This window comes from Gallinula chloropus (genome assembly GCF_964237585.1).
Source record: "Gallinula chloropus genome assembly, chromosome: 7".
Taxonomy (NCBI): Eukaryota; Metazoa; Chordata; class Aves; order Gruiformes; family Rallidae; genus Gallinula; species Gallinula chloropus.
This window is the reverse complement of record NC_140092.1, coordinates 21221815-21246973: the sequence shown is the minus strand read 5'-3', so window position 1 is coordinate 21246973 and position 25159 is coordinate 21221815. Positions and strand designations below refer to the sequence as shown.

The 25159-nt window shown below is 47.3% G+C and overlaps 1 protein-coding gene across 2 annotated transcripts; it reads right to left on the bottom strand.

Annotated features, from left to right (window-relative positions):
- LIN54 (lin-54 DREAM MuvB core complex component) lies at positions 1-23599 on the bottom strand (the record flags this gene model as incomplete). 2 transcript variants are annotated; one of them, XM_084266815.1, is made up of 12 exons in its annotated part: positions 1-447; positions 1906-2108; positions 3491-3628; positions 3806-3908; positions 4481-4552; positions 6653-6744; positions 9103-9300; positions 9443-9516; positions 10211-10427; positions 14783-14928; positions 17808-17931; positions 22907-23599. In XM_084266815.1, 12 exons carry the CDS (start codon positions 23597-23599, stop codon positions 246-248), a joined length of 2262 nt encoding a protein of 753 aa, XP_084122941.1. In that variant the 3' UTR covers positions 1-245. The 2 variants fall into 2 exon arrangements, with proteins under 2 accessions (XP_084122941.1, XP_084122942.1); XM_084266816.1 differs by lacking the exons at positions 14783-14928; positions 17808-17931.
- Positions 23600-25159: the final 1560 nt, after the last annotated feature.

The following is a 25159-nucleotide window of genomic DNA, read 5'->3' as shown; positions in this document are numbered from 1 at the left end:
GTAAAAGCTGTACACTGGGAAGAAGAATTGACCTTTAGACATTGTCTTAAGTAGAAGAGGGTTTAGCTAAGATTTAAAAGGCTCTGCATCTTGTTATAAAAGAGTTTCTTGTTTCAATCTTATGCAGGTCAATTTACAACAAGCACCAAATTAACAAATATTATTAAATCCTCTCTTCCAAACCAAAGTGTCCCCGTGCCTTAAGTGTTCCGTTCAGTCTCCTCCGTTGTGGCTCATGCCCCGAGTCAGCAGTTCATGGCACACGGGTCACCTTTGGACTTCCCTGCTGAGTTAATTACTCTCATCAAACAGCGTCCAAACTCCTCCAGGATCATGCGCTCTGCCACAACTTTGGACTTGCCCGTCTTCTCTGCTTGCTCTGCCTGTGCCAGGAGGCATTCACAGGTCGCATCTGCTACCTCCTTGGTGACAAAGGTAAAGGGCAGCCTGAAACAAAGAGATCCTCTCACTCTCAGGCAAAAACACACAGTGTCCCTAATGCCAGGGCTGCCCGACTGCTTAGGACGAGGAGCAGTGAGATTTCATCTGTCCTGTTGCTTCTAACAGCCTTTAGGCAACCATCAGGGTCATGTAGCTGGGTGCTGGCAGAGAACGGGGGGCTGCAGAGATGGCTGCTGTAAGAAGCAGCCACAAGGTCTCTGCAGGCCCCAGAGAGCAAACATCTGCTGATTCAAGGCCACAGTCACTGCTGCCCAAGGCCGAGCCCATCAGCCATGGTCACAGCACCTCTGGGAGTCACAGTGAGGAGGAACAAAACCCCCAGGAGCCACTTTGTGCCCCAGAGAAGGGAGTGAGAAGGCGTGAGGAGCTGTGCAGGCACCAAGGGCAGGGAAGGGGGGAGGAGGCGCCCCAGGTGCCAGAGAGAAAGATGCCCCTGAGCCCCTGGGGAACCCATGGTGGAGCGGGTGTCCCCCCACAGCCCATGGACAAGGCCCAGACCCCACCTGCAGCCCTGGGGAGGCCCCACGCCGGAGCAGGGGGAGACAGAGAGGAGATGCTGGGACCCGCCTTGGAGCAAGGCCCTGCCAGCACCTGGAGACACAGAGACACAGAGATGAGGGAGGGAGAGATTGGCTGCAGAACAGGGGTGCTGAGGGGGAGGCTGGTGACCCCGTGGGGGGCCAGGCTGGAGCAGGCTGGGCCTGAGGGACTGAGAGACATTGTGAATGATGACTGCCCCCAGAGCAGGGACCCACGCAGGGCAGCTGGGGAAGAGCTGAAGCCCCGTGGGGAAAGACTCAAGCTGGAGAAGTTGGTGGAGGACTGTCTGCTGTGGGTGGGACCCCACAGTGCAGCAGGGGGAGGGGGTGGAATGAATGCCCCCCTGCACCAGACAAGAAGGAAACCAACTTGCAAGGAACTGCCTGAAGCCCCCATTTCCCAGTCCCTGCCCCTCCCCATGCTGCTCCTCTAGCTGCTTCTTACAGCAGCCATTTTTTGCAGCCCCCCATTCTCTGCCAGCACCCAGCTACACACAACTGTGACAATCAGGGAGTAACACAGTTCCAGTGGAACACACAGGGCGGCTGTTGCACCTCGGTGCTTCCCTGTGCTGACACAGGCTTGGAAAGAGGCTTTGAAACGCTCAGGTACACAGAATGATTCTCCAGCTTTTAGCTGATGGAGAATTACAGCCCCTCAGTTAAAGGGACACTTGTACTTCACACTTTGTGAGGATTATGAGAAGACAACTCTTACTTACGTGCTTGAAACGAACTAAGCTTGGCACAGCCTTAGCTTCCACAGGAAGTGTGGTGGTGTGAAAAAAGAGCCACTTTCACCCACGTGCTCCTGGTTTTACAGCTTACGTGGGTCACATTCAGAGATGACAAGGACACACCAGTCCTGTGCAAGGAACTGAAACAGGGTGCTGCATGAACTTACTTCCCACCGCCGCTGCTAAGTGCTGGTGTTGGCCTGGTGAGCAGATCTGAGATCTGGGATGACAGCTTGGTCTTTGCAGCAGTCTGCTGCTGGACCCTGACCTCTGCAGCGTCCGCTAAATGCATCAGTGTCTTTCTCTCCGGGCTTTCCTCAAAGTTTTTACAGCCAATGCATTTGCATATGGAAGAACACATGATTTTTGCCTGAAAGAAACAATCAGAACATGAGAAACTGTTGTAACCTCAGCTGCCTTTATGACAAGCCACAACAAAAAGATCAGTTTGATCTCTGATAAGTTAGCCACTAGAAGCAACCCTCAAGTGCTAGTGTTCTCTAAACTCTCACCTCAGACTGAGATGCCTTCTCAGAAGGTACACTTGAATCAAATGCAAATCACTGTTTTCCCACTCATCCCTTTCTTCATCACCCAACTGTTTCTGGTGGGATTTAGGTGGCTGAGCTGTCAGGAGTCAGTCTGCTGCTGTCTTTACATCCACAGACCAAGCAGTTAGTTGATGCAACAGTTTTTGCTTTTGTCTTCCCCAGACATGTTCTACCTGGTGCCTGTGGGATGATGCCTCCACTCCTCTTGAGGACTTGGGGCATTACAGTTATTTGGGAAGTAAAGGATGAATCCAAACCCCAGTACAAGCTTGCTTCAGGGTTTGAAATTAAACACATACAACAGAAGGGATCAATTCTGCCACAGAGATGCCTTTCTATGCGCCAACTGCTGGAAGAAGAGACTATACTATAGCAATACAATAGAATCCCAAGGTTGGAAAAGCCCTTTAAGATCATCAAGTCCAACCGTCCCTGTCCTGTGCTGACCCAGATCTCTCAGTACCTCATCTCCCCGGCTGTTAAACACACCCAGGGCTGGGGACTCAGCCCCCTCCCTGGGCAGCCTGTGCCACAGCCCCACAACTCTGCCAGGGAAGAACTCTTCCCTCCCAGCTGAGCTGACCCTGCCCTGGGGCAGCTTGAGCCCATTCCCCCTCGTCCCATCTCCTGTCCCCTGGCTGAAGAGACCATCACCCACCTCTCTGCACCCTCCTGGCAGGGCAGTGGAGGTGGGGAGAAGGTCTCCCCTCAGCCTCCTCTTCTCCAGGCTCAACACCCCCAGCTCCCTCAGCTGCTCCTCAGAGGATTTGCCCTCCAGCCCCCTCCCCAGCTTGGTTGCCCTTCTCTGGACTTGATCCAGCACCTCCAGGTCCTTCTTGGAGTGAGGGGCCCAGAACTGGACCCAGCACTCGAGGTGCAGCCTCCCCAGTGCCCAGTCCAGGATGCTCTTGGCCTTCTTGGCCACCTGGGCACACTGCTGGCTCCTGTTCAGTCACCCAGCACCCCCAGGTCCTTCTCCCCAGCAGCTCTCCAGCTGCTCTGCCCCAGCCTGTAGCACTGTGGGGTTGTTGTGTCCCATGTGCAGCACTCTGCCCTTAGAATTATTAAACCTCATCCTCTGCACACCACCCCCCATCCACACACACATTACATCAGTACAAAGAAGAGACAAAGCAAATCAGAGAAGCTGCAGCATTAGAGGGAAAAGCCAGTGTCTCTCAGACAAGGTGGTGCTCTGTACCTCGTAACACTCGCAGTAGTTCTTGAGACATCCCGAGCGTTTACAGTTACAGCCTTTGCTGTGTCTCCGGTCTGATTCTCCTTCCTTTCCCTTCCCGATTTTGGGCTTGAAGGCTTCAGGGTTTCTGTCCAGGCAGGCCTGTCAGTGCAGACCCAAAGAGTCAGTTCACTGCACATGGCAAGCAGAATTGAGAGGTGCAATAAAACAACTTATGGGAGGAGATAAGGGCACCCACTCTGCTCCACACTGTCACTTCAGGAGGTGCAAGCTAAGTTGCTTTCATGCCAGGGGTGTGGGAAGAGCCCCCTCACCTACCTTTATTGCTTTTTGCCTATCATTCTCATGGTCCAGGTTGTTATAGCAGTTCGTACAGTTGCAGTTATTGCAGAATTCACCATTTGCAAAACAATCACAATACCTAGAACAGAAAATCATAGACTTGTAGGGGTTGGAAGGGCTCTTCAGAGCCCATGGGGTCCAACCCCCTGCCAAAGCAGGGTCCCTAGGACAGGTCAGGGCTGGAATCTCTCCAGAGAAGGAGACTCCACACTCCCTGGGCAGCCTGGCCCAGGGCTCCCTCACCCTCACCATTCAGTCATTTAACAAAAGACACGTAGCCCTTTTTTTCCTGAAGTACCTGATTCAGCATGGTCCTGCTGACATGCTTCACCAAAAGAGGTGCCCTCTGGTGACACCATGGGACGTCATGTCACTTAACACCACCACAACTAGAGATGCTGAGGAATTGGCTCCACCACACAACAAGGGTGCAAAATTGGAGATTTATAAGATACCAGGGTCACATAGCTCATGGGAGCTGCAAAGTTACACAGGCACTGCAACACCTCCACCAATATCAACAGCAGCCTTAAATCAGCATCAAGACATAACATTTCTGACTTACTTAAACCCACGATATTCTGATACTTGGTATAAGTTTGTGATGTCAAAAATAAGGCTTAGAAAAACCCCAAATCAAGCTGTACTTACAATTTCAAACACAGAGACTTAGTACAATTGCAAGGCTTCCTGGGGCGGTTTGCGGATTCAGAAGGAATTATCCTGAGGGGAAGAAAAGACATTTTGATACATACACTATTATAGACACTATTTTATCAGTTTCTTCCTATTTTAAATTAAAGAGCTCTTCAGGAAAACTTTGGAAAGAATTTTAATATCCCCCCCTGCATTAAGATTTTGCTGCCTGTGTGTAAGTAACTATTATATAAACTCCACTCCAACCCAGAAAGAGTTGGGTTATTTGCTGCCAATCTGGCTGCAGGCTTGAAGTAGAAATGAAGCTTAAAGCCAGAAGCATCCTAATTGAAACCTGGAATTGGGGAAAACTTCCCTAGAATCACAGACTCATAAGGGTTGGAAGGGACCTCCAGAGCCCATGGGATCCAATCCCCTGCCATAGCAGGGTCCCTAGGACAGGTCAGGGCTGGAATCTCTCCAGACAAGGAGACTCCACACCCCCTGGGCAGCCTGGCCCAGGGCTCCCTCACCCTCACCGGGAAGAAGTTCTTCCCCACATTGGGGCAGAACTTCCCGGGCTCCAACTTGAGGCCATCGGCCCTTGTCCTGTCCCCACAGACCCTGAGAAGAGGCTGCCCATGTCCCCCTGTGTGCCACCCTTCAGCTATTGATCCCCATTGATCAGATCCCCTCTCAGGCTGCTTCTCTCCAGGCTGAACAGCCCCAGCTCACTCAGCCTTTCCTCGCAGGGGAGATGCTCCAGGCCCTTCATCCCCTTCGTAGCCTCCGCTGGACTCTCTCCAGGAGACCCCTGGCTGTTTTGTCCCAGGGAGCCCAGCACTGGACACAACACTCCAGGTGGGACCTGACCAGGGCAGAGCAGAGGGGGAGGATCCCCTCCTTTGACCTGCTGGCCACGCTCCTCCTGATGCCCCCCAGGATCCCATTGGTCTTCTCAGTCCCTGGGGCACACTGCTGGCTCATGGCCACCCTGTCATCTACCAGGACCCCCAGGTCCTTCTCTGCAGAGCTCCTCTCCAGCAGCTCACCCCAGCCTGTACTGACACAAGTAGTTATTCTTTCCCAGGGGCAAGACTCTCCACTTGCTTTTATTGAACCTCATTTGGTATCTCCCTGCCCAGCTCTCTGGCCTGTCCAGGCCTCGCTGCATGGCAGCACAGTGTTCCTGCATGGTGGGCTGCTTGCTGAGGGTGGACACTATTCCCTCATCAAGAAGGTGTTCAGTATCTCCACCTTCTCAGAAACTCTCTACCCGCAGGGGTGACTAGATCCAACTGAGCTTTGCAGCCCTTGATTCTGCCTTTCCTTTGTTCCAGTTGGAATAATAAAGAGCTCCAGAATAACAGGAAAGCAAGCCAAATCCCAGCTTTCAGCTTATAGATACGTTTTCTATCTGACACAGTTTTCAGCCCCTCTTAAAACTCAGATTTTTGTGTGTCACTAATAGCTTCTGATGAGATTTGTTCCATCCCTCTCCAGCACGTAATACCAGGGAGATTAAATCAAGGCCCTTCGTTTGAATAGCTGCATCTTGATGGGGGATTAGTGTGCATCAGTCGAGGCTGCAGCAACAGAAAAGCACCTCAGCATTTACAATTTCCAGCAAACAACAGCACAAAGGGGCTGTGCAGAACAGCTCAGCTGATCCCTTTTGGATCAGCAAAGGGAAAATAATACATGTTTAGCTGTTATTTTTATCCTTAAAGGAAAAACACAAGACTGAGAAAAGAAGCTTAAAGCTTCCTATCAGAACCCATGTTGGGTTTTAGCTCCATTTTGCTCTTTGGCTGGCTTTCTGCATGTGCTAAGCATCTATTTCTTAGATCATCCAGCATCTCTTTCCAATAAGGGTGACAAAAGTTGGGGCCTGCAGCTTCCAGGTGCTGATGTAAAATAAAGAATGAGCAACTGGGAGCTTTTGGGTCAAATTCCTGCTACAGGAGTTCAAAAACCAGATAGGAAAACACAGATTTGATCAAGAGATTGGGTAAACTCTGACAGACCCACCCTCCTTTAGTCAGTGGGGATAACCATACCATGGTATACTTCATTTTCCTGGAAACCCCCCCAAACTAAACACCTTTCCTTACAACTGGACTGAAAGATGCTCATTCAGCAGCCTGCACTGCAGGGTTTGGGGTTTGTTTCTTGCACAACACTCACCCATTAAATGGCAGCCGTGCTTGGGACTGGATACTGGATGTCCCCGTAAAGCCAGTGTTACTTGCTATAGATACGTAGGATGATTGTTGTAGCTAGGAAAAGAGGTTAACACATAACAAAAGGAATTATAAACAAGAGGATGTATAGCTAGTTTTTTAAGTTAGCTTTCCAGGCATTATTATAAAAATAATAGGCTTATAAGCATAGATGTTTGTAGAACTTGGACCAAGCAGCAACTTCCTGCCTCCACAGCCTAAAATCAGTATTTTAGATGCTATTTTTGTTCTCTATTACAGTGTCTGAAGCCATACAGATAATACAAAGAACACAGACAGTTTCCCCCTTTTCCTAAGCAACCCTACCACTAACAGAGCAGGATCGCTTCCTGCATGAATGACTACAGCAGCTGCCTTAATATGCAAACCATTTATTATAGAATTAAATGAAATTATTTACATTCTAACTTCTCTGCATATGTGGACCCACACAGTTTGTTTTTCACATTAAAAACCCCAAAACCTCAGCAGAATGTGCAAAACAAGACTGTTTTGGGGTACTTTCTTCTGTGTGACCTATGCACAGCCACCTTCTCCTCCTGGGACAAGTTCTGAAGAGAGGCTGGCACATAACGAGACACAGACATAGTGGAGCCAGGCCAAAGGGGACAGGTTGTGTCTGGAACACAGAAACTCTGAGGAGAGGCCAGAAGGGCCCCCTCAGGCCCATCAGTCCCACTCCTGGCTCCACACAGCCCAGCCCAGGCAGCGCAGGGCACTGAGCGCAGCGGCCAGACGCTTCTTGCCCTCAGCCCAGCTCGGGGCTGGGACCCCTTCCCTGGGGAGCCTGTGCCAGCGCCCGACCCCCCTCTCAGCACAGAACCTCTTCCTGACACCCAGCCTGACCCTCCCCTGGCAGCTTCACGCCGTCCCCTCGGGTTCCAGCCCTGGGCCCCAGAGAGAGGAGAGAGATCGGCGCTGCCCCTTCGCTGCCCTCGGCAGGAAGCCACAGACCGGGGTGAGGTCTCCCCTCAGCCTCCTCTTCTCCAGCCTGGGCAACCCCAGGGCCTTCAGCCTCTCCTGGGGAGCCTTCCCCTCCAGACCTTCCCCATCCTCGCTGCCCTGAGTCTGTCCTTGTCTATGTAGACCAGCTGGTCAGCCTTCAGCAGGTTTGTTTATTCTCCTTTTCCTTCTGAATGGTGATCAGATCATGGAAAAAAACAAAAACCTAACCCCTAGACCTGTGTTGGTGTGACCAGTACCCCCTGCTCCTGACCCTGCTAGTGCAGTTTGCATAACTAACATCATTTTATCATGCAAACAGCTATTCTCCGTGACCAAGCAGGTCACACACTCCTTCCCTTTCCCCTCATTATCAGGCCCTGAAGGTCCTGTGAACCAAATACACAGATCAGATTTCTTCTTCCACTTGCTACTGGCCTTAAGACTCCTGGGCACCAGGCAGAGTATTCCCCTCTCCTACTGGCTTTGAAGGACTCGGGCACCTGGGCAACTTGGTGGTCGTGAAGACCCTGTCACAGAGTGGGGAAGTGTAAGAGCTCATAGAAAATCATAGAATCCCAGACCGGTCTGGGTTGGGAGGGACCCCAAGGAGCACAGAGCTCCAACCCCTTGCCACAGGCAGGGACACCAACCTCCAGGCCTGGAGCTACACAAGGCTGCCCAGGGCCCCAGCCAACCTGGCCTTCAACACCCCCAGACACGGGGCACCCACCCCCTCTCTGGGCAGCCCCTTCCAGCCCCTCACCACTCTCTCTGCAAAGAACTTCCCCCCTAAGATCTCCTCTAACCCTTCCCTCCTCCAGCTTCACCCCATCCCCCTTGTCCTGCCAGTCTCTGCCCTTGAACAAGCTGATTCCCCTCCTGTTCCTCTGCTCCCTTCAGGGATGGGAAGGCTGCACTGAGGTCCCCCCACAGCCTTCTCTTCTCCAGGCTGAACCAGCCCAGCTCCCTCAGCCTCTCTCCGTAGGGGAGCTGCTCCAGCCCTCTGAGCATCTCTGTGGCTCCTCTGCCCCCTCTCCAACAGCCCCACATCTCTCTTGCACTGGGGGCCCCAGCTCTGGACACAGGACTCCAGCTGGGGCCTCACAGGGCAGAGCAGAGAGGAACAACCCCCTCCCTGTCCCTGCTGCCACCCCTCTGCTGATGGAGTGATGTTGTACTTTGAATTCTCCCCTGTGCTATTTATAAAATTATACTAAACTGATTCTACTTAGAGAAATCCTGTGCTATTCTGATTACAACTTCCACATTATGCTAATCAAACAATCATTTTAACAAAATAAAGCTACAATTTAGTGCTGTCACCACGCTGCCAACGATCCCTAAAAGAAACTGTCCCCTTAGTGTCAGGCAAGCTAGAACCTTTAAGAGGAAGGTAGCATGTTCCACATGATCACTATTTCCCTATCCATCCCTGGGTTAACACCGTACCTGTGTGACATACTGAGCTGGAAGGACTGCATACCCAACGTTTCCTGTGCCAGGTGCTGGTGCCAGCACCGTGCCCGGTGGGAGGTTGGTGAGGTTGGGCTGTATCTGTGGCAGTGGAGTGGCTGGCATGATGAGTCTTTGTTGGGGTTGACTGGTAGTAACTATCTGGGAAGTTGGGTTCATTGGTTTGGGCACCACCTGGAGAGAAGAGAGGCCTTTAGGCAATAGTTTTATTGATTCAGAACAGACTTTTATTAATAGAACAGTTCATTTCAGTGCTGAAATGGCACTTTTTTCCCATCCAGCCAAAAATAGAGCATGCCTTTCACATGTAGCTCACCTGTTTCACAGTCTGTGCTGGCACTATGGGAACAGACATCCGCACTGGGGTCGCGTTCACCACCACTGGCTTTGCTAGAATCAAGCAGCAACATCACAGAAACACATGTTATTCACCTCAGGTCCACAGTCCAGTCCTCTAGGCTTTCATAAACCATAACACAAAGGCACTTAACACTGTAACTACACACTGAGATTAGCTGATGGCACCTAACACTTTTGTCTAAAGAACACCCTTGTCAACAGATGGTTTGGCATAAGAGCACAGGCACATGTTTCATGGCACTGGCTTAAAAAACAGAGAACACAAAACCCACAGCTTGGCTTGAAACCTGTTATTCCATCACAGCTCCAGAGAGCACAGACAGAAACCAAAAGAAACTTCTGGTGCTTCTAAAGCATTTTAGATGGAAGGACCTTCATGTTGCTGAATTTTGTCATTATATTTGTGGGCTGTCTTGGCTTCGTGCTTTTCATAGAGGATCTGGGGCTTGCCACAAGCTACACACAAAGCTGGGAAATTAGGGAAAAGCAACCTAAAAAGCTCTAAAGACTCAGTCCCAACTACAAAGTGATTTGACACCACATTTACATTTATAAACCAGAGGTAATGGTAGAATAGGAAATTTACAGAATTCTGCCAGAAAACCAAGCACCTCTGTCAGTCCTGATCACTATTATGTACTCTTTTTATTCCACACAAAGCAAACCAGAAAACAAATCCCCAAGAAAAACTTACTTTGGACAATACACGCTCACCAGCACTTACCCTGCTGAAGAGGTTGTGTGTTCGTACTGGGATTTTGACTGGCTGACTGGGTTGAACTGTTGGCTGTTGTGGCAGTAACCAGTCTGACATAATGGAACTTGCTTCCAGGTACCTGAATCTGCTGAACATTGGGTGCAGTTGCCAAGGGAATTATTGTCTTAAATTGAGATGTACCCACTCCTCCCACAGTAATGGTCTGCACTGCTGATTTCACAGCCTGTTAAGCCAACACAGACAGCACAAAGTTACTTGGGTGGGTTTTTTTCCTTGATTCCTTAGTGAGCAACTCTTCACTCCATTCACATCTTCCAGAAGCAAGTCAGTTATCCCCAGATTTGCTTTCAAAAGATGTGAGGAGATTAAATGCCTCTCAACAGCTTAAAGAAACTTGTTTGCAAACTCCATTGTCAAACTTCACCAAATGCCTGAGTAAACCAGTATGTACACGAGTGGAGTGACTCGGTCCAGCTCCCCAGCTCCCACTCTGCTCTTGTAAGACCCCACATGGAGCACTGTGTCCAGCTCAGGGGTCCCCAGCACAGGAAAGACACAGACCTGTTAGACCAGGTCCAGAGGGGGGCCACAGAGATGATCAGGGGGCTGAAGCATCTCTGTTATGAAGTCAGGCTGAGAGAGTTGGGCTGGGTCAGCCTGGAGAAGAGAAGGCTCCAGGGGGACCTAATTGTGGTTGTACCAAAACATCAAGGGGTCCTACAAGAAGGTGGGAGAGGGGCTGGTCACCAGGGAGTGCAGGGACAGGACACAGGGTGATGGCTGCAAGCTGAACCAGGGCAGGGTTAGGTTAGATGTCAGGAAGGAGTTCTTCACTCTGAGGGTGGGGAGGCCCTGGCACAGGGTGCACAGAGAGGCTGTGGCAGCCCCTGTATTCCCTGGCAGGGCTCAAGGCCGGGTTGGATGGGGTTTTGGGCACCCTAGGCTGGGAGGTGTGTGTCCCTGCCCATGGGAGGGGATGTAACTAGATAATCTTTGAGGTCCCAAAGCATTCCATGATTCTATGATACATCTGCCAAAACCCCTTCAGGTGACTCTAGAAAATAATTGCTCAGCTTGTACTCAAAACCCAGCAATGAACAAGTCTAGAAATACTCCTGCTAATAAAAAACACGTGGTAAGAACTTGCAGAACTGCTCGTGCAGGACTGTGGCATGACCCTTCTCTGTGTGTACAGCTACACCCTGTTCAGACAGTCAGTGCTTAACACACACGTATCATGGTGTAGCCCTGGGGAAGCCAATGGAACAGCCCACAAGCTGCTATCAGAAGACATGAGAAAGAGGGCACAAGCTGAGAAAGGAAAGCAGCAAGAACAATGGAGAGCAGCCAACCAAACTGATCAAGAAAAAAGCAAAAAGGGGAAAGAAAGGGAGTTGGGCAGACCTGAGCTACCTCACAGCTGGAATAACAGCACATCTGGAATTTGCATGACTTCATCTTCCCAATTTCTTTCATACTACAAACTGATAAGAAGCAAGTTTGCCCATCTGATAATGGCTTTTTTGCCCAGCATTGCTGACAGCCTAAAACCTTGGGTTATTCCTCCTTTTTCTCCTTCCACCCAACTTCTTTTGGAGCTCAGCTTTCTATTCTCAGTGTCTTTTATTGATATCAAACATATCATTGTCCTTAGCATTAAGTTTCAGTGTTAAATGATGTCACTTATTAGAAGATTACCCCAGCTCCCCAGGCTTCAGCAACTCTCCAAATGAAATCTGAATTTGCACATATTTCACTGGAAATAAAAGCCTGGTCTTTAAAAAGGTGCTTTTAAATTAAAATATACTGAAACCTCAACAAGCCAGAGCAATTCCAAATACACACTATCAGCCTCAGCCTAAGCGTCATCACCGGGAGGCCATGGGCAGAGGTCCCTCTAGCACACAAATCAGGGGCTGCCACTCAAGGCCAGCTGGGGAAACAGGTAACATTCAAGTGGTGGTTCTTTCTAAAGGCACCTTCTTGGGCCCAGTGAAGGCAGGTGAAACTGTTGTGTTGTGTCAGAGTTCTGGCTCAGAACTCAGGATGGATTCCACACAGAAATGTCCCCTTTGTCACTCAGAGTGCTTGCATTAGAGTGAGTGATGCAAGCAAACCCTTTAATAACTATTTTAAGATAATTTTGCCAGTTTCACTCTGGGAAAAAACAATTTCCAATTGTGCTGGTGTCCACGTCCCCACATCAGCTTTCCAATTATCATCTATATCAGTAAGATGAGGCTGGCAGAACCTGTTTGAGTCTCTGGTCTTGTGCTGCACACATAACCATGTCAGCTCCTTGCCATATCCACTCCAGTTGGTTACACTCACACACATCCCTTCATGTTTGCCAGAACGGTGACACAGGCATTAAGATAGAGAAAGATTCCCCTAAGGTTACAGAAGAGGAAGAAAGTGGGAACTGTTGTTCATAAGGAAGGTTGGTTTTGTCTTGTTGTTCATTAATACAAACCAATTTATCAGCACTGGTGTGGAAAACCCTGGTATTCTTCTAGAAATGAGACAGAGGAAATGAATACTTCCTAGTCCTGTAGGTCTCAGACCATGGTGCCTTGCTTATGAGGACCTCTGCCACAAGAACACAAACTTTTTTGTTACAAATATCAGGAACAACTGGAAGGCAGCCCCAGGCAGTGGCATAGAACACCTGAAGAGAAAGAACCACTCAAAGGACTCTTCCAGGAGCCTTTCAGATGACTTGGCAGATTCAGTACACAGAAGTGAGAACCTGCACCAAGCCAGGCTTTCCAGGTTGGAAAGCTGCTTTCTCACAGCACGTTTGGGTCTGTCCCCCTTGACACAAGAGGTCCATGCTCCTCAGGGCAATGCTTTTGCCATGTCTTCAGCAAACACCATCACAAGAACACCTTGGGACTGGCCACAGGCAACTCAGGGTTCAACACTCCACCTTTCCACATGCAATGAGACAGAGACATGCTAGAAGATAAAGGAAAGTCAGTCTGTACCTGGGTTGTTGTGTGGTTGACTATAGCCTTCCCAGGGGAGGAGGGTGCTGACTGCTGCACTGTGAGGATCTGCTGTCCTAAAGCTACATTCAGTGGGACGCCCACCGTCTTCTGAGGGGAGTTAGGAGGCTGGGAGGCAACTGACACCACTGTTAGCTGCTTGGCAAAACAAAGAAGCAGTTTAAATCTCCATGCAGGATACAAGACCCTGTGCATATACATTCCCCTCCTCAGGAAAGTACAGTTCTCCACCAGCACAAAGAGTTCTTTCTGTGAACACAGGGTGCTGTATTTAATCACAGCTCACACGGGTCTGACTGTGCAACAGCAGCATATAGACACACTGGAAACATCAAGGCATTGCTGGCTTCCAGCACCAAAAGGCCCCTGCAGAAAGCTAACACAGCTTCTGGGGTTTTTTTTTAAGCAATCTCATCTGCTGAAGCCTGAACATTGCTAGGCTGGATTTTCTGCACAACAGTACCAGGCCTTATTTCATCATAAATAGAAATTTTAAAAGTGGAGAGCTGTGGAAAGGAAAAAGAAATCAGTATCACCCTACCCTACTGATTCAGTCAGAGTGTAAGAACAGCAGTATTTTCAAATCTACTTCCTAGGTTCCCACCCAGATCCAGTCTTCTCCCTGCATTTCTGCAGAGCACAGTGTTTGAATACTCTATTTTACACAGCCACACCCCTTCCAAGGCCAGTTTGCTGCTTTTTGTTCTAAACTTCCTTCTTTATGTTTTGAGAAAAGTCCCGATTTCTGAAACATTTGCCTTTAAAAGATACTTAGCATTACTCAGTACAGCCAATTCAAGGTGGATCCCTAAGGAGTCTTCTCGCCCCTGTTCGTTGTTACTTTGATTTTAGACCTGTATTTCCTTCACTTCTTCCTCACATTGCCTCCCTCACTAATAATTCTCTAAGAAGTACCCTTCACTCCATGTGTATGACATTACACAGCTGAAGCTTGGCCAAACTGAGAGAATTCTTTACTCTTGGGCACAGTGCATCTTGCCCTCCCCAATTCTTCATTCCCCAGCACCATTCTTCTTCTCAATACAGCTTTATCAAGTCTAAAACACAAACATCAGCATAACACTCATCTGCAACGCTGCTTACAATGGATGAGTTACCTTGTCTGTCTGTTGCTCACCTCTGCAGTCATCAACAGCCACTGCAAATCTCCTTTACTTCAGATGTAATTAGGAAAGACTGATTTATCTATGCAGTAGCAGGCCATGATTAATAAGTGTTGACCTATTGAGATTGAGGTCTCCCCTTAACCAGTCCATTGACCTTTTGTGATGACATTAACAATGTAACTGAGCACTTGGCTAAGAGAGCAGCTGCTCTAGGAACTGATACTTGGGAACAGCAGGAATGGGAAACTGAGGCAGTGATGTGTATTTACTTCAAACCAATTGCAAAGAATCCAGCTCAGACCATTACTGCAGAGCACTGTGATGTGCAATGGAGACTCTGGAGTGGCAGGATCATAAACCAGCTTGGAACAAAGACACAGAGAGCTGCACTCAGCCCATCGTGCAGGAGGGACTGGAGGCTGCAGCCAGCATCACATCCTTACCTTATTAGGGGATTTGAGTGGTGAGATAGCTATTTTATTCGGTGTCTGTTGTGGGGTGGTGTTCAAAGATGATCCAATGACTCCACTCTCAGAGATGGTTATTGTCTTTGGTGGTGTGCCCGGAGCAGACTGGGAAAGAACCCTACCTATAAACAACGAAGATACCATCAGCTCAAATTATCCCTGCTTACATTAACTTCTAAAGCAAATTTTCTCTCCATATTATGCATCAATCCCTACTTCTGAGACTCCATTACCTGGAAGGCCACTGGCACTTTGCAAGCCAGATTTAGCAAAGAAGAAGAAAATTAGGGGCATTATTGCAAATAAATAAAAAAGGACTGTTTACCTAGGCTGAAAAAAGCCAAAATGTAAATTGAGCTTTCCATAACATTCAGCTGAAAATCCTTCAGAGCCAGGATGGCATCCTGAGCCTTCCAGTACACCTGCACTGAGCTTGCTCTGCCAGCTGGCAGGTTCCTAGAGCTCCCATGGGTGCTGCCAACCTACAGAGAAACCCAACATCTGTAGGGTGTGGGGGGGGACCACTTCCCTTTAAAACTTCAGCCAGCAGAAATGAGCAGTGTTAATAACCCAGAAAAAGGTGTTTGGTCTGTCTATGCTCAACTCTAAGGGTTGGTTTTTTTCACTGCCTAACAGAATATATGACACTCCTGTGAAAATATGGGTGGTGGTGTAACCCTACAGACTATCTGCTTTTAAAGCAGGGGGAAAAAAAAAAAGAGGTTAAACATCAAACCCACCAGCTTGGAATCATGAAATCAGTATCAGGAATATTACAAAGCTCCCAGAGTGGAAAACAGATCTTTTTTTAAAAGGTTTTTTTTCATACTTTTCATATATTTCTTTCCAAAGAGCGCTCAACCGCTGAGCTTTCCTCTGCTGAGCTTTGGCTCCGACTCATTTCTGCCACAGCTTCTCTGCCACCCATTCTCTTATACTACATTTATCAAAATAAGAAGCAAACACCAGCACCAACTTTCCCATCCCCAAACAATCAGTGTCATGACAATTAAAGTCAACTGGCACTAAGAAAAAGCATCATCCTCATGGAAAGCTGCCTGGGAGGTCTACATGCTCTAAAATAACCTTTTCTGCAGCCTGAGCAACAGCACAGAGTCACCAGCACCCGCTAAAGCCACACACAACCTGAAAAGCATCAGAGTCTGTGGGAATTTAACATCTACAATATTCAAATGAATTCAGTTTACTTTTTTTCCCCCTGGTGACAGCTTTCCCTTTCTCACTACATCCCCTCTGCACCCCTTGGCATCAGCTCCCTAAAGAGAATCTGGCTGCTCACATTGACAAGTCTTTCAAATTTACAACTTTCACCTCAGTTTGCAAAAATTTCCAGGCAATTAAAAATATTTATCCAATTCATTAAAAAAAAAAAAAGGACACATATAGGAAATGTAACACAGAAGTGTTACACCTTCCCCAAAATGATGCCAGCCTCTCAAAGCTGGCATGGCTGTTTGGGATGGTGAGAACAAAGGGAGAGGTTTAAAAATATTTCCCCTCTCAATTTGAGAAGCATCTTCACCTCCCAGTGATGCTTGTGTCCCAGGTTCAGGGACAGGTAACTCTTGATTTTTTTAAACATTTTGATCTAAAAGCTGGAAGTTTGTTTTTTGTAATGTATCTGCTTGTCAGTATTACATAGGTAGTGTTTCATATCCAAATACTGAATTGGACCACTGTCCTTCATTGCGGAGGCAGCAAACCTAAAAACAATACCAACAAGAGCATGGTTTTATCATGTTTTCTTAGAGTTTCCACCAATTTTCATGTATTGCTGGATGAAAAGGTAATGCAGCTCTAAGTGGGTTGTTTCAGGGTTCTTAGTATTTCTTTGTCTTGGGATTTTTGTTTGTTTTTTTGTTTTTAATCACATAAACAGCTTAATTCAGATATTTATAAACATAGTAAAGCAATCATCTTATTCATGGGTATCTACTTTTGGTAGGGAATTGTTTGAGAAAGAGGAAAAAAAGCAGGGAATGGGATGGGAATCCCTCTGTCACCTGAAACACAGGTTGGGCTTTAGGGCACAGGCAGCCTGACAGCTCAAGGAGATGACATTTTTCAGTCATGTGCCATTCACTTGTAGCTACAATCTGAATACAGGAGATTCGAATACAATTCCTTAAAGGCTTAAGAAATCTGTTTAAATATGTGGAAAAGATTTTAGGCCTACTTGGATTGGTCAGTCTAGAAGCAGTTGAAGACATCCTTCAAAGCTCTTGACCACTGGCTTCCCACACTTGTCCTTTTGAGATAATGTACATGGCTCAGATGTTACTTGCATACATGCAGTGATGCATTTAGCAAGGGACACATCAATCTCACAGCCATAATAAACAAATTATTACACTGTGGGGTTTTTATTTGTTTGTTTTTTAAAGATCACAAACACAGATTTGTTTTCCAGAGACAAACCATTTCTTATTTGCCTTAATTAAAGCCTTAGACTCTTCTGCAATGCTTATGTTTGAAGTAGGAGAGCAACTTAACAGAAACAACAGAGCTTTATTTCCTTTTTTCACTCAAGCATTCCTCCTGTTAATTGCATGTATCACATTTAAATCCAACTATAAGCAAATTAAAGTCATACAAGAGCGTGGGTCTCCTTTTCTCCCTGTGTATTTATATAATGTATCTAGAGATATTTGCACTTTGAGTAGCCTTTTCTCTCTGGCTGGAAGGGTTTGGATTTTTTTTTTCATCTTCCCTGAAATTCCAGGTGTAAAACCATCTTATAATAAAGCATAATGATCAAGCTCTACAATCACAAAGGTAATTCTAAACAAGCAAAGTGTAAAGGCACCAACAGCTGTATTTATCATCTTCTGCCCACAAAAGTCTCTGATTTATTTCCTTTTTAATGGCTTGAGGTACTTCAAACAGATGCTACAGTAAAAGCAGCAAGACAGAAGAATATCTACAATCACCACCTTTTGGAATAGCCTTCAAAAAATAGCAAAACAAGTCAAAGGAGTACAACCTGCAATGACTGGTGACACTTGAGTGGTCTGCCCTGTAACAGCTTTGCTATTGATTGGTTTTGCAAAGATCAGCTTGGTGATCACCGGCCCAGAGGTTGGGGTTCGGGTCTTCTTCGCAATCTGAAAGATGGAGGAATAAAAGATCTAAAGTAACTCGAGAATTCTGGATCTCAATTATTGTACTGTTGAGTACAGTGGAAAACAAGGGCAATACTCACACACATAATTAGAAGAGTAACAGCTTCTCTCACATCTCACCTCCATTTCTCACTATGGAGAGGACCAGGGTATCACCCATGGCACTTCAGAAAAACAGCCACTAAAGCAGCACAGCCAAATCACAGAATCACAGGGGTTGGAAGGGACCTCCAGAGATCATTGAGTCCAACCCCCCAATCCCATACAGCTTTTTTTCCTGTAAGATACCTCTCTGCAAACATACTTCATCTTCAAGATGCTGAAATTATTTCTAACATGCCATTGGTCTACACAAAAATGTTAAAATTAAACACACAATTCTCAATATTTGAAATTCTAAAAAGAAAATTACTTCTTTTTCAGCCAACCATGACAAAACTTGTTCTTTGAGTGATTTAAACATGACAGCTAATGCTCTGAAACATCTCTTGAGCTATTCAGATAGAGCAGCACACTTTTGCCCTGCAAATGGGGAAAGAGTCTTCTGCAGCAGTTCTCAAAAAACCATGCAGATCACTGACAGTTTTGGGTACTCACTGAGAACCAGTCACTTGACTACATCTAGGTACAAGGGGATCTTTTTCCTTTTGTGAGTCAGTCTCCTGGAACTCAGCTGGACCAGGAATGCATACATGCAATTCATGGAGAGCGATCACTTCAACTTGAAATCTTACCAGCAGGGGTTTGTAGGCTGAGAAGCCTTAGGAGAGTTTTTTTCCCTTTTCCACACTGACCTGAAGTTAACTACTACATCCATCCATCCTCACAGCTTCTACACACCAGCATCCAGCTACTCATCAGCTCAAGATGTCAACTTCTCTCAAAGACTATTGTAACCTACTGAATGCAGAGGCCACCAGCAGATGTAGACTATCACTTGGACCTTCCCTGAGCCCAAGAGAACACACTGGAAAGTACTACTGGAGTCCTCACACTCACCCATCCCACAGCTCACATTGCCTCTCCTCTGCCACACGCTCAGCCACATCCCATGGGTGCCAGCCACCAACACCAGCAATTCCAGAGACGTGACACTGGTGTCCGTGTGGGAAGCCACCTTTCAAAGGCACAGTAGCTATCTGGAGAAATCTCACTGATGTGCAAGGATACAGAGATGACAGCTCCTTTTAACAGCCAGATAAAGCTCTGAGCGATGAAATGAAGCAGTTGAGTAGGCTGGACGTTATGGTTTCCTACACAAAACCCTATTTACAGAATTTCCTGACTGAAAACACCACCTTGCTGTGGAGCAACACCAAAACATTCAAAGTCTTCAGTGCTACATAACAAATCCCTCAGCTGCCCCACAAAGAGCACGTGCAATGCTGTTTCAGGTCCCAGCACTGCACTTGTGGCACAGCCAGGGATGCCAGAGCTCCCCCCTGCCATGGCACTGGAGCCCTCCAGTCCCCCCAGTAAAGCAAACAGTGACTCTGTGTGCCCAGCCAAGGGATGCCAGCTACAAGCAGCTCTGGAAAACAAAACTCATCTAAAGGAAGCCAAAGTTACCATATAAGTGGTCTCCAGAGGAAACCTCCAACCTCAGACCACTGGCAGGTCACCTGCTGCACCCAGGCCACATCACTGCTTTACAGGCAGCACACAATAATCAATGCTTAAAAACGGAACAGATGAAAGAAACTGCTCTTTTTGGAGCTCTATCAACTAAACCCTTGAAATGTTAAGTTGTATGAAGAAAGACATTGTATTCACAGCCCCAGTTACAAATTTATCTCACAGGCAGTTTATATTTTCAGGGATTCAGTTCTCCTGGCTCACACCCCTCTGATGGAGGAACAGGCATTTCATCAGTAGATTCTTTTGTAGGTTTGCAAACATCACAATTTCTGATACCCCCACCCCCCCATTTCATCACCTTGATTTGATATTTCCACTCTGCTGAAATTAATCTTACCCTACCATGAGGTTTTATTGTAACTCAACTTTTACTCTCTGAAGCGAGGGCAAAGTCTGGCTCAGAACATGATTGAGATCCATCAGGAACAGCCAGCTCTGGATAACAGGAGTCATTTACCAGTAGCAGTCAATAAATGTGCTTAAATGACTGAAGTGAATACATGCAAAATACTAACTACCCGTTAATATGAAGTATTTAAAGAAAAGGGAAAAATCAAACAACTATAATTGGCCAACAGAAGTAGCTAGCCCTGCTCCTCTCAGGCTCAATGGGCAGCATCCTCCTCAGATAAACCCCACCAACACTTTTTGGGTGGACTGTTTGTCTACAATGAAAGTCTAACAAAGGGGTGAATGCCCTCAGAGCTCAGGAAACAGGGCAGAACTCAGCCAGGGTTGGTTATGGGTGAGGAACACCCTTGGTCCCAAGCGCAGGCAGTGCTCTCCTTGCTGCCTTTTGGAGGTGTGTGTCACTGGAAGCTTCTGCACCCCAGCAATCTCCAAAAGCCTTCCAGGCACCAGTGGGAAACTCACTACCCATTTCAGTAGAGACCGGAGAAGCCAGACGAAATAATTAAGATGACAGACTGTCCCTTTGATGCTACAGAAAAGCAAAGTTCTCTGGAGCCCTCTGCCATTACCTGTACTCATCAGGAGCAGCTTAGCCCACGTAAGCCAAGCATGCTCTTGAGTTAGACCACAAAAGTATTTCCTGGAGCAACATGCTCTTCCATAAGAAAATTATTATATTTAAAAGCACATACCAACCATCCCCCCTACAGAAGGAAAGAGATTTGTCCACAAACATCTTGATTTAAAGGGTCAATTTACATCTCTGTAACCACTCTCCACTAATCAAGAGGAACTAGCAAGTTTCTATGGCTGGACTTTGGTTTCAGCTGCCAAACAGTTCTCTCTACCCAGGAGGCGGCACGCGCATACTTCACACTTACTGCTAGATTGAATACCCAAGTAGTCAGCTACCACAGAGGAGCTAACATAGTGTAAATCTACTCTCTAGATGACCTCATGGAAGCTTGTCCATGTAGACACACCCTGTGCAATTTATATCTGGCATAACATGAAAAAGCACAGACTCTGGAAGAGAACAGTATACTTAGGATGAAGAGGCTTAACTAGGACTGGGAGTTTGCTCTGGGGTGGGGTTAGCAGTGAGCCTCATACATCCCTCTGATTCTTCAGTCATTTCCTACATGGAAAAGCACTGCCTGGGAAGTGCTAATGTAGCCACATTCCCTGCAGTATGTACTTAGATCCAACTGCATGTTACCTTCTTGCTTCTCATTTCTACTTCTTCCTCTCCCTAAAGGAAAAAAGGGGTGCCAGGTGTTAATGAGTCCATCTGTTTTGAAAAGGTTTAATTAAAAAAAAAAAAGAGACAGCCACAAACCAAACTTACTCAAACTGCAATTAACCAGATTTAGAATCCCAGACTGGTCTGGGTTGGGAGGGACCCCAAGGAGCACAGAGCTCCAAGCCCTTGCCACAGGCAGGGACACCAACCTCCAGGCCTGGAGCTACACAAGGTTGCCCAGGCCACCAGCCAACCTGGCCTTGAACACCCCCAGACATGGGGCACCCACCCCCTCTCTGGGCAGCCCCTTCCAGCCCCTCACCACTCTCTCTGCACAGAACTTCCCCCTAAGATCTCCTCTAACCCTTCCCTCCTCCAGCTTCACTCCATCCCCCTTGTGCTGCCAGTCTCTGCCCTTGAACAAGCTGATTCCCCTCCTGTTCCTCTGCTCCCTTCAGGTACCCTTAGGGTGCAAGTCTATTTGTAGCAGCTTCTCTTGAGGAACTGTAATGTTCAGACAAACAGGGGTTCTCAATCACCAAGTATTTCAGTGGCTGATGGCACAGGTCATCTCAGGCAAGCAAAAGCACATCACAGCTCAGTCATTCTCCTCAGTTTCCCACAGCTGTCACTTGGCCAAGTAACAGGAACTGATCCACTCAAACGTTCCTGTGCTAAGTCAAGAGCAGAGGCTTTTTGGAAAGCTATAATGACAATCATTTCATTAATGATCAAAGTGAAATGCAAGTCACTTAACAACTTACACTTCAAAAAGCCCTTATTAAGCATATTTTTCATGGGTATGATGTAGCAACAGAAGAGGAGAAAACAGAAATTGGTGCAGGGATCATTTGTGGCTTTAAAACAAACCCTCTTGAGAGATGCTCAGCTTAATGTCTTACATCATTTAGAGTCCAAGAGAAGTACTTTTCCATCACAACCTGCATCAAGTTCTACTTTTCCATTACTTTCTGCATCACTGCCAAACAGAACAACATCACTCACGCTGAGTTCTGCTGTATACCAAGTGAAAATCAGACCCTTTGCATCACCACGCAAGTCTTTTCAACACATCTGCAGATCCCAGAAGATTGCCTGTGGTTTCAAATGTCTCAAGATCCATACCAGAGATCAGGAACAAGACCCTGAAGTGTCCACCTTATGACAGCATCTAGTCTATCAAAGCTTAACTAGATTTGAGGCAGAGAAGATAGAGCTTTTGGTTCTTTTTCAAACACAGGAAGGTTTTTCCAGACTGTTTCTTTCAACAAACTATAACAGGCAAAAGCTACTCTTTCATAAAGGAGTAACGCAGAATACACTTTGAATAAAGAACATCAGCCACAGAGTTCAGGTCAGCCTTCCTGCAAGTGTGTAGAATTAATCTTTATAAAATTAAAATAATGGGAAAATTATCTTCAATTTACTGAATTTTAATAGCTAGTGTGCTTTCTCTGAGGCAAACCTTAAGTTTCTAGACAGCAGGAAAAGGTGAAGAGTAAAACAGTAAATGCATTCACAGATGAAAGCATGGGCTAAGAGCAATGTTGTAGCTTTTAATATGAGGAATAAATGCAAAGGCTGAGAGCAAACCAGTGAAGAAAACAGGCACCAGTTGCAGCAATAAAATGAATTTTTAAAATGTTTTGGCACAAGTCACTTTACCTGCACTGTTTTTAATTGCTGGGTCTGCAAAACAGAAGGCTGGGCTGCAGTGTTTATCAGCTGACTTCCTTGTGTCAAAGCAGACACACCAACAACAGGTTTCACTTCCGACCGACCTCCAATAACGACTTTGATCTGCTGGCCTTGTACCTTGGAGTCTCCACCTTGGGCTTGGGATGCAGCCTTCTGTGCCTGCGGGAGCTGGCCATGGGGTAATGCTAAAACAATAGGCTGGCCAGACTTGCCCAGAGTTGTTACAATTAGCTTTTGCCCATCTGGTTTAATACTCTGATTGCCTATTTTAATATCAGCAGTCTTGTTCAGAATGATTTGATTGGCTGATATAGTGACAGGGGTCTGAGCACCGAGTTTGTGGAGGCCACTTGGGAAGGGAGGCTTCACCACTGCAGTCACCTCAGTTTTGGGGGTGGTGGTGTTGACTGTGGCATCGCCCGAGTGATTGCTGGGTGCAGTCACCGAGTCTGTGGTGACTGTGGCAGTGGTTGTAGCTGAGGAATCGCTGGTGGAGCTGATGTTCACTATTTCTTCCAGTTCTGTTTCCATGGGAATAGAATCTCCCATCGGCGATGACACGATAACCGCCTCGATGCTGTCATCTTCCACCAGAGTTATACCAGTGTCCATGATTTCCTCAGGGAGCAAGCTGTTGACTTCTGCTGAAACCACCTCCATTGTAGCAGTCGTGGCAGTGATGACCAGAGCAGGAACTGAAATAATATTTTAAGTAGTTATTAGTTTCCAGAAAACACACTTTTTCAAAGCTTTATGAATAACCAAAAAAGAAAACACAGTATCAGCATTTTCTTCAGACTGAAGGTACTGTGCATGCACAGGAGAGATATCCTAAAAAAACTGTTATCAAAGCATAACACATTAAGCTGAATTTACTCCCAGTTAAAATTTACATCACACACCTTCAACACTACCCACTGAAGTCAAACCAAGGCACTGTACTGCTGTGGATTACCTGTCTGCTCCTGACAGCACCACAGTGCATGAAGCAGCAAGGTTTCTCCATCTGCTTCCCCACCTGCCCAAGATACAGGGGTCTTGTTCAGAGACATTTAAGATTACCAGAATAAAAAGCAAGAGTTAAACTACTTCGGATGAGGTTCAGCAAGGCCAAGGGCAGAGTGCTGCACATGGGACACAACAACCCCAAGCAGGGCTACAGGCTGGGGCAGAGCGGCTGGAGAGCTGCTGGGGAGAAGGACCTGGGGGTGCTGCGTGACTGAGCAGGAGCCAGCAGTGTGCCTGGGTGGCCAAGAAGGCCAAGGGCATCCTGGCTTGTGTCAGAGCCAGCGTGGCCAGCAGGTCTGGGGAGGGGATTGTGCCCCTGGGCTGGGCACTGGGGAGGCTGCACCTCGAGTGCTGGGTCCAGTTCTGGGCCCCTCACTCCAAGAAGGACCTGGAGGTGCTGGAGCGAGTCCAGAGAAGGGCAACCAGGCTGGGGAAGGGGCTGGAGGGCAAATCCTCTGAGGAGCAGCTGAGGGAGCTGGGGGTGTTGAGCCTGGAGAAGAGGAGGCTGAGGGGAGACCTTCTCCCCACCTCCAGTGCCCTGCCAGGAGGGTGCAGAGAGGTGGGCGATGGTCTCTTCAGCCAGGGGACAGGAGATGGGACAAGGGGGAATGGGCTCAAGTTGCCCAGGGAAGGGTCAGCTCAGCTGGGAGGGAAAAGTTCTTCCCTGGCAGAGTTGTGGGGCTGTGGCACAGGCTGGCCAGGGAGGGGGCTGAGTCCCCAGCCCTGGGTGTGTTTAACAGCCAGGGAGATGAGGTACTTAGGGATATGGTTTAGCATAGGATGGGAATGGTTGGACTTGATGATCTTAACGGTCTTTTCCAACATTGTGATTCTGTGATACTTAAAAAAACATATCTAACAGATGATAATGGTTTTTCTCATGCATGTCAACATTGATTAGAAGGTTATCTTGTCTCAAGAGCAGTGTTATCCATATGAGAGGTAATGATTTTATTTTTGCCAAATCCTCATTTTGGGAACCTCAGAAATACAAACACCTGTCTAGCGATGGGCTTCCACAACCCCACAGCCTCCATCAACAGCCCACCTACCCCAGGACTGAGCCAAAGCCCTGTTCTTCCAGGTGAACAGATGCTGGCTGTGAGCAGAGCAGCTCAATACCTCCACCATACCCACAAGAAAATATAACACCCAAATTCATGATGTGAAACACGTTCTAAGCACACAAAAAGCCCTAACACGATGAGATTC